The following is a 9,652-nucleotide window of genomic DNA, read 5'->3' as shown; positions in this document are numbered from 1 at the left end:
CTGAAAGCTTTAAAGTCAGTGTTTAAAACATTTAAAACATGAAAAAAAGTTTTGAATCTTTGCAGACATAATTTTGTGCATTTTTATTTTTCACAAGTGCAACAGTTTTAGAGGTTAAACTGCTTTATTTTCAGGGTTTCAGAGTATAGGAGCCAAATATGTTGTTGTTCACTCTGTGTGTGTGTGTGTGTGTGTGTGTGTGTGTGTGTGTGTGTGCGTGCGTGCGTGCGTGCGTGCGTGCGTGCGTGCGTGCGTGCGTGCGTGCGTGCGTGCGTGCGTGTGTGGTTTTAATTGCATCAGAAGAAAAGCATCCTGGCTCGTCCAGGAACGTGAGCAGCAGCAGACGAAAGCGCATCGACCCGGTTCTACAGGTTCTACAGGGAAACATTCTCAGTAGCCAAAAAGCATTAGGCTTGGCTCCTTCAATACAGAGGTTAAACTGCTTTATTTTCAGAGTTTCAGAGGTTAAACTGTGTTATTTTCAGGGTTTCAGAGTTTAAACTGTGTTATTTTCAGGGTTTCAGAGTTTAAACTGTGTTATTTTCAGGGGTTCAGAGGTTAAACTGCTTTATTTTCAGAGTTTCAGAGGTTAAACTGCTTTATTTTCAGAGTTTCAGAGGTTAAACTGCTTTATTTTCAGAGTTTCAGAGGTTAAACTGCTTTATTTTCAGAGTTTCAGAGGTTAAACTGCTTTATTTTCAGGGTTTCAGAGGTTAAACTGCATTATTTTCAGAGTTTCAGAGGTTAAACTGCTTTATTTTCAGGGTTTCAGAGGTTAAACTGCATTATTTTCAGAGTTTAAACGGTTTCAGAAGTTAAACTGCGTTATTTTCAGTTTCAGAGGTTAAACCAACCTGATCTCACAAAAATCTGTGAAATGCCCACGACCTCTCACCACTATTTTCCGTGGTATATACACGGACAATGGTATAATTCCGTGTGAGGACCACGGATATTGTACCATGCAAAGTCAATGGGATATATGTGATATATACACAGATTATGACATTATTATTATTTATATATTATTCTTTGTTATAGTGGCTAAATTATTTCAAAACTTATTTTTCGGGCCTGCAAAGCCTATTTCGTGTCTATTTTTGCACAGTTCACTAACGCTTTGAGCTAGGAGGCTGAAATTCTAGACTCTGCATCAGGAGGTGACTCTCATCCACTGTGCCGAGGTCCAGACCCGTACGACCTTTGGAAGTGCCAAAGGTCACCGTGTGTGGTGCCTTTTTCGGGCCTTTTTTGTGTGTTTTTTGAATAATTCACTAACGCTTTGAGCTGGGAGACTGATTTTTGACTATGTTGCAATGCAGAAGGCCCTTTGCTAGGATCTGTTGGTCCCGTGGCTGTACGACTTCCACAGAGCTAGTTGGTGTTGCAGAGGGTTCACAGAGTTGAGACTTGGCAAGCCCAGTCTAGGCCCCATATGGAGGCCACTGGTCAAGTTTTACTTGGTTTGGTCAAATGTTGTGGCAACGGCGTCCGTTCGAATGTTGGAAAAGGTGACGTTTCAAAGCCATCGAAAAGTAAAGATCCGATCTGCACCAAACTAACGTCTGTCTGTTCAGGGGATGCCCCTAAACAACATATAAAAAATTCAGACTCCTAGCTAAAGGCGTTAGTGAACTATGCAAAAAAAGACACAAAAAAGGCCCTGTTCCATTAGTCAGGAGGTTCTCAGACCTATACGATTCTACACCCTCCTAACCAGCCAGGACGTTTTAGAGGAAACACTGTTGCAGAAGTCATAGAAATCTGAACCCTAAACTAAACCCCAACCCCAACTCTACACTAAACCCCAACCCCAACTCTAAACTAAACCCTAATCCTAACCCTAAACTAACCTTAACCTCAACCCCCCTCATCTCAAACACCTTTCACTCCAATAATCTGGTTTACCAACATGCTCCAGGAGTTCGTCATCAGGAACGATCGGTTCTAAAACATCTACGTCTGACGTCGTCAGTTGAAGCTGAAATCTCCAGTAGATCAATACACTTGGAACATTGGACCTCTGGGTGACGTGCAGATCAGATCTAGTCTATATTTGGTCGGTCCGTCGAAGACCATTTCTAGACGTCCATACAACGTGCAATTCTTTGACGTCTAAATATGAACGTCCATACGGCGTCAATATGCAGTTCAATATCTGACCTCTGGTTGGGTCATTTTTTGTGACGTCATGCAGACGTCTAAAACAGGTGCAAAATTACGTAAAAGAAAGACGTCATCTGGCCTTACATTCTTGTACCCTGCTGGGACGTCCAACTATGACCTTAAAAAGACGTTGTTTAGACGTCTTTTTGCGCACTGATCTGTGACTGATCTGTGAGTTTGGAGTTTGGAGACGGTTCTATTCAATTCAATTCAATTTTATTTATATAGCGTCTAATACAACAGAGTTGTCTCTAGACGCTTTACAGAGACCCATACCCAGAACATGACCCCCGAGCAGTTATTACATAAACAATGGCAGGTAAAAACTCCCCTAGTGGGAGAAAAACCTTAAGCCAAACAGTGGCAAGGAAAAACTCCCCTTTAGGAGGGAAGAAACCTTGAGCAGGACCAGGCTCATCAGGGGGGACCCTCCTGCCGAGGGCCAGACTGGTGGGTCAGGGACGGCAACAGCACAGCAGGCAGGTGGAAGCAGCAACGGGATGACCGGGGGTGGGGACCGCAGGCCAGCACGCAGCTCCCGAAGCTCCGGCCCAATCAGCAAGTCCCAGGTTGGGGTGCAGGGTCAGGAAAAGACTTGTGCTCCGTAATGCAAGCTACAAGCCACCCACGACCACCTGCAGGACAAAAGAGAGAAAAGGGAGGAGAAGGGGGGGCCAGCAACGGGATGACCAGGGGTGGGGACCGCAGGCCAGCACGCAGCTCCCGAAGCTCCGGCCCAATCAGCAAGTCCCAGGTTGGGGTGCAGGGTCGGGGAAAGGTTGAGAAGGGGCAGGGCCAGGGAGAGGAGTCTTTAGGGACGAACATTCTCCCCCGCCCAAAAGGGGCCGTTACCCTGCCCCCCTCACTCCCACACTGCAGGTTCCGGTGTCCGGCAAAGGATGCTGCAACATGGACAAAAGAGAGAAAAGGGAGGAGAAGGGGGGGGCCAGCACAAGAAACCACAGGAGCAACTCTGACACACTAAAGTTTACACTACCTAGAGATTTACCAACACCAGCTAGAGGTTTACTAAACACTAACTATAGGCTTTACTAAACAGAAAGGTTTTAAGTTTAGTTTTAAAGGTGGAGGTGGTGTCAGCCTCCTTAACCCAGATTGGAAGTTGGTTCCATAGTAGTGGCGCCTGATAGCAGAACGCCCGCCCTCCAAATCTACATTTAGATACTCTAGGAACTACGAGTAAACCTGCACTCTGAGAACGGAGAGCTCTGACAGGAACATAAGGCACTATCAGGTCTTGCAAATAATGCGGAGCTAAGCCGTTTTGGGCTTTATACGCAAGTAATAAAATTTTAAATTGGATTCTGAATTTTACGGGTAACCAATGGAGCGACGCTAACACTGGAGAGACGTGGTCTCTCCTGCTAATTCCTGTCAGTACTCGTGCTGCTGCATTCTGGATCAGCTGGAGCCTATTCAGCAAATTACTTGGACATCCTGCTAACAACACATTACAGTAATCTAGTCTAGAAGATACAAACGCATGAACTAGTTTCTCTGCATCCCTCTGCGAGAGGATTTTCCTAATCTTTGCAATATTACGGAGATGGAAAAAGGCTATTTTACAAACCTGATTGACATATGGTTTAAACGACAAATCCTGATCGAAAATAACACCAAGATTTCTCACAGTTGCACTGGAAGCCATCGCAACACCATCTAATCCCTTCCTAAGATGCTCTGGACCAAGAATGATAACCTCTGTTTTATCTGAATTTAGAAGCAGGAAATTTCTGGACATCCAGTCCTTGATGTCCCTAAGACATGCCTGAAGTTTAACTAACGGTTCTGTTTCATCCGGCTTCATAGACAAATAGAGCTGCGTATCATCAGCATAACAATGAAAGTGTATGCCGTGATTCTGGATTATACTTCCCAACGGCTGCATGTATAAACTAAACAAGATTGGCCCTAGCACTGAACCCTGCGGAACACCATAACAGACCCTTGACTGTTCTGAAGAAACCTCATGTACATGAACAAACTGGAACCTGTCAGATAGATATGATTTAAACCAACATAGAGCTGTCCCTTTAATCCCAACAACATGCTCTAACCTGTGCAGTAAAATGCCATGAACTTCAACTCAGAAAACAAAGTAAATAATGTCCAGCAGTCTGTTTGTTTGGAAAAGATTTATTTTATTAGAAAACACTTTGGTCAACAATCTTAAATCAGGTAAACAACGATCTTCTGAAACGTGAAAAAAACTGAATTTAAAAGATTCCTGAAGAAGTTCCTGACCAATCAGGACTAGAGAGACGTCAGCTGATTCAGGCAAGGCGGTGAGGCTAGCAGGCGCTAGCGCAGGCTAATCAACAGGCTAATTAACAGGCTAATCAACATGCTAATCAACAGGCTAATTACAGGTTAATTAACATGCTAATCAACAGGCGGGTCGTCGTCCAGGTGACGAGTCTGGAACCAACTTCAACAGTTCAAGCTGAGCGTCTGGAGTCTGTCGGCCAATCACAGAGCGGCAGGAAGGAACCAGACCCCGCCCCCTCCAGGAGGGTTAGCGGCGGTGGCCATGTTGGCTCCGGGGTGGCGGCCATGTTGGCTCCGGGGGGGCGGCCATGTTGGCTCCGGGGGGGCGGCCATGTTGGCTCCGGGGGGGCGGCCATGTTGGCTCCGGGGTGGCGGCCATGTTGGCTCCGGGGGGGCGGCCATGTTGGCTCCGGGGTGGCGGCCATGTTGGCTCCGGGGTGGCGGCCATGTTGGCTCCGGGGGGGCGGCCATGTTGGCTCCGGGGGGGCGGCCATGTTGGCTCCGGGGGGGCGGCCATGTTGGCTCCGGGGGGGCGGCCATGTTGGCTCCGGGGGGGCGGCCATGTTGGCTCCGGGGGGCGGAGTCAGCGAGTTTCACCATAAAACGATGAGAAAGTTAAACATCCCTCCGGAGTGGAGGCGGGAGCCCCGCCCCCTGGCTGTGACATCACCGAAGGAAGCCCCGCCCCTCACAACGCCGTCTCCGTGGTGACGACGCCCCGCCCCTCCTCCGTCTCCGTGGTGACAACATCCCGCCGCTCCTCCTCCTCCTCCGTCTCCACGGTGATCTGGACGCTCGCTAGCTTCTCCTGGCTGGGGGGAGAACAGCGTTACCACGGCAACAACCCCGACCAATCCCAGCCGGCCCCGGCCCGTGATGTCACCGCCGGCCCCGCCCACGTACCTGCCGCTGCGCCGCGGAGCTTTGCTAACGTCCGAGCTCCGGGACACCGACTTCCAGACGCCGCTGCGAGACATTTCATCAGAGATGTTGACCTGGGAGGGATCGGATCTACACACACACACATATATATATATATAAATACACACTTATACACACACACATGTATATAAATACACATATATACACACACACATATATATATATATATATATATATATACACATATGCACACACACATGTATATAAATACATATATATATATATATATATATATATATATATATATATTAGGGGTGTAACTGTATTTGTATTCGTCCCGTCCCGTCACGGTACGGGCGTCACGGTTCGGTGCACGCAGTCATACGGCGAATACGTCTGACTGAGTTAAAAAAAAAAAAAATTAATCATCGTTTTTTTTCCCCCTTATAAATATCAAAAGTCACGTTCCATTAGACCTAAATGTGTGCTAGTCTGTGCATATCAATAAATATATGTGCAATTCATATATCATCATAAATTGTAGGCGATAAAATGTTCTAATTCTTAATTTACAACTGTCCTGAACGCATCAGAGCCGTGAGCCAGCGCGGATTGGGTGTAAAGCCTGATTTATGGTTCTGCGTTAAATCGACGCAGAGCATACGCCGTAGGGTACGGCGCAGTCTACGGCGAGGTTATGCGGCGACGCGCACCCTTCGCCGTAGGCGCTGCGTTGGTGTAACGCGGTACCGTAAATCAGCCTTAACAGTCACAGCAAATTTGCCGTGAAGGGATTAGCGCTAAAGTTTAAAAGAGGACTAAATTTGTACAAAGTTTTGAATGTTACCCCGTTTTCCACGTTACCTGGATTATTTTGGGTTATGGAAGAGTCAACTACCGTTGGTGAGTGAGTGTAACCTTCATAAATAATTTCTTAACAGAATGTTGTGGTAGCTTTGACCACCTGCCTATTTGAATGAGCTTTGTGTTGTTGTCAACGAGACCGCTGAGTCTATTCTCTGTTATAGAGCTCAGAAATGATGTTACAGACCGCTGTGTCTATCTATCTAAATAGATTGTGTAATTTTAGACCAGTTAGGTTTTTTTGTATTTAAGCTGAATCAAAGATGGAACTGAGTCAGTCCGTGACTATCTGAGTTTTCAGCGCGATGTGATTGACAGCTGTCAGGCCTGTGTGTGTGTGTGTGTGTGTGTGTGTGTGTGTGTGTGTGTGTGTGTGTGTGTGTGTGTGTGTGTGTGTGTGTGTGTGTGTGTGTGTGTGTGTGTGTGTGTGTGTGTGTGTGTGTGTGTGTGTGTGTGTGTGTGTGTGTGTGTGTGTGTGTGTGTGTTCTTCTGAACAAGTCTGTGACTTTACTCTGCTTTCTGCAGCATAGGCCTATAGGCTTGGCTCAATAAAAGTGAGAATAAATGTAGTTTGATGGTAGGATGATGTTGTTGAACGTTAAAATGACTATCATAAGGCCCATGGAGAAGCTCCGCCCCCAGACGGCTCTGCCCATATGCAGCAGTAGAGGAGCCCGGGTTCAAGTATTTATTAAAAGTGCTCGAGCCTCGTTACAATGTCCCAATTGAACATCTTTAACTTTCAAATGCTATGATCAAAATAAAGGAAGAAAAAACTAATCTTATACATTGGGACTTTTTGTATTTTTTTTCCCGTTGTACCGAACCCGTACCGAACCGTGACTTGTGTGTACCGTGACACCCCTAATATATATATATATATATATATATATATATATATATATATATATATATATATATATATATATATATATGTAAGGGAGCCCTCCTGCCCCGATGGGACATTAGTGCTGGATACACAATGGATTCCTGGAAACATTGGAAACCGTTGTGTTTGGTGATCCTGTCTGTCGAGGACGTTGAAGATGCTTCAAAATTGGATTTATGATAGCAGGATTTCTCCTAATCGGAGGAGGGGGATTCCTGGTCTACCGACAAATGCGTAAGTCGTCGACAGCTGTTTTGGCTCTTTCAGAGCTGCCGGACGTGGCTGAAGACTGAGTCTGTCTGTTTTGCAATATAATTGTTGATTCTATAATCTGGCCTTGACAGGGCGGTTTTGGCCGATCGTTCTGGTCACAATCTCCCTGGTGGAATGTAAACAAGGTGACTCTGCCCCCACTAGCCCTCCCCTCTCAGGAACATCTGTGGACCTGTTTCAGAACTGACCGAGCCGTCTGATAACATCAAGGACATTGGCTGAGCAGCTCTGGGCGAAGTTCACGGACTTACCGCTCACACACACACAATGATAACCACCTCCCTCAACTCAACGCCTTCCTCGGCCCCCCCTCTTATCAGCCCCCCCAACGCAGTCTCCGGGTTTCGAGCGGCGGACACTTCGATGTACACGGGGCGTGTCCCCATGTGGGGGCGTGTCCAGGGGGCGGGGCTCTGACTCACCGGTCCTTTAGGGTCTGGATGGGCGACTCATACGGCGCCTCGTCTTCCGTCTCCTCCGACGTCCTCCGTCCGTCCTGGAGACACTGAGGACCAATCAGAGCACAGAACCGGGTCACATGGTCGCAGGGTCGGGTCGGACCTGGACTGGTTGCTGTTTGTGTCTCTGCTTGTTCCCGTTTCTGTTTGGTTTTTTTCTCTCTTGCAGATTCCAAAGGCTTGTGTTTTCTTGTTTCTCTCATTTAAGACTTGCAGCAGATATATTTATATTATATATATATATATATATATATATATATATATATATATATATACCGTATTTTCCGCACTATAAGGCACCCAAAAGCCTTTAATTTTCTCAAAAACCAGCAGTGCGCCTTATAATGCGGTACACCTTATATATGATCATTATGGTAATTTCTGTTACTGTAGTCAGGGGGATTGTGGGTAATGTAGTCAGGGGGATTGTGGGTAATGTAGTCGGGGGGATTGTGGGTAATGTAGTCAGGGGGATTGTGGGTAATGTAGTCAGGGGGATTGTGGGTAATGTAGTTGGTGTCACCGAAGTAACGGCGCTAAAAACGTCAGGAATCGTCACAGACGTTCAAGACAACAGCAGCATAATGGCGACTTTGACGAGACGGAGCAAAGCTGGTTTTTATTTTGTTAATAAAGTTTTACATACGGTACTTTTCTTCTTGTTTTTCTTTTTTGCATTTGCTGTAAGATTTTGTAGCATTTCCTGTAGCGCAGCTCCATCAGGTAGATGCGTAACTCAACCCCAGCCACTATAGTCGGTATTTTACCAGATATTTAGTGCGCCTTATAATGTGGAAAATACGGTATATAAAAATGTTTAAAAAAAACAACAAAAAAACTGGATTCGCGATTACCATCATATTTACAATATACCCTTGTTTTTCTGTTGCTCGTATATATTTCATTTTGTTGTATTTTATTTTGAAGGCCCGTCTCACCTCCTTGTGCTGGTCGTCGTCTTTCTTCTTCTTGCTCTCGGGGATCAGGTCGTCCAACCAGCTCAGCTCCCTCTTGGTGAAGCAGAAGTCCAGAAGCTTCCGGATGAAGACGAGAGCCAGAACCTGCAGAGACCGGAGACGGGGGGGGGGGGGTTAGTCCTGGAGCCGGGGCCCCCCCGTCCCCCAACCCCCCCCCAGACTCACCATCATGGGGAAGACCACGGCGGCCGCCGAGGCCTTGATGACCCACAGGACGATGAGACAGAACAGCTGGACGGCCGTGAAGACGTGGACCTTCCAGAGAGGGACGTAGCGCAGGTAGATCAGGTCCGGCTGGTGCTTGGGCGGCTGGAAGAGCAGGCGGATCCGGTCCCAGAGCTGGGGGGGGGCATAAAACAGGTAGATCAGGTCCCAGAGCTGGGGGGTAGTTGCAGGCTCAACTCCTGTTTTATGACTAGGCTGTTTCCTTTAGTTGCAGGATCAACTCCTGTTTTATGACTAGGCTGTTTCTTCTAGTTGCAGGGTCAACTCCTGTTTTATGACTAGGCTGTTTCCTCTAATTGCAGGGTCAACTCCTGGTTTATGACTAGGCTGTTTTCTCTAGTTGCAGGGTCAACTCCTGTTTTATGACTAGGCCGTTTTCTCTAGTTGCAGGGTCAACTCCTGTTTTATGACTAGGCCGTTTTCTCTAGTTGCAGGGTCAACTCCTGTTTTATGACTAGGCCGTTTCCTCTAGTTGCAGGGTCAACTCCTGTTTTATGACTAGGCTGTTTCCTCTAGTTGCAGGGTCAACTCCTGTTTTATGACTAGGCTGTTTCCTCTAGTTGCAGGGTCAACTCCTGTTTTATGACTAGGCTGTTTCCTCTAGTTGCAGGGTCAACTCCTGTTTTATG

General features: G+C 46.8%; 1 protein-coding gene across 5 annotated transcripts in view; it reads right to left on the bottom strand.

Moving 5' to 3' along the window:
* Positions 1 to 4,317: 4,317 nt before the first annotated feature.
* LOC133440533 (sodium bicarbonate cotransporter 3-like) overlaps positions 4,318 to 9,652 on the bottom strand; it is a 47,697-nt gene continuing 42,362 nt past the window's right edge. For 4 of the 5 annotated variants that reach the window (XM_061717819.1, XM_061717817.1, XM_061717821.1 and 1 more), the window contains 5 exons: positions 8,964 to 9,137; positions 8,760 to 8,882; positions 7,786 to 7,868; positions 5,359 to 5,466; positions 4,318 to 5,267 (listed from right to left, as the gene is read on the bottom strand). In XM_061717819.1, the coding sequence (XP_061573803.1) occupies positions 5,144 to 5,267; positions 5,359 to 5,466; positions 7,786 to 7,868; positions 8,760 to 8,882; positions 8,964 to 9,137 (612 nt within the window). In that variant the 3' untranslated portion in view covers positions 4,318 to 5,143. The remainder of the gene's footprint in view (positions 5,268 to 5,358; positions 5,467 to 7,785; positions 7,869 to 8,759; positions 8,883 to 8,963; positions 9,138 to 9,652) is intronic. The other variant, XM_061717818.1, reaches the window with a different exon arrangement.

Source organism: Cololabis saira, chromosome 3 (assembly GCF_033807715.1).
Source record: "Cololabis saira isolate AMF1-May2022 chromosome 3, fColSai1.1, whole genome shotgun sequence".
In the NCBI taxonomy this organism is placed as follows: domain Eukaryota; kingdom Metazoa; phylum Chordata; class Actinopteri; order Beloniformes; family Belonidae; genus Cololabis; species Cololabis saira.
This window is presented reverse-complemented; position numbering and strand designations above follow the sequence as displayed.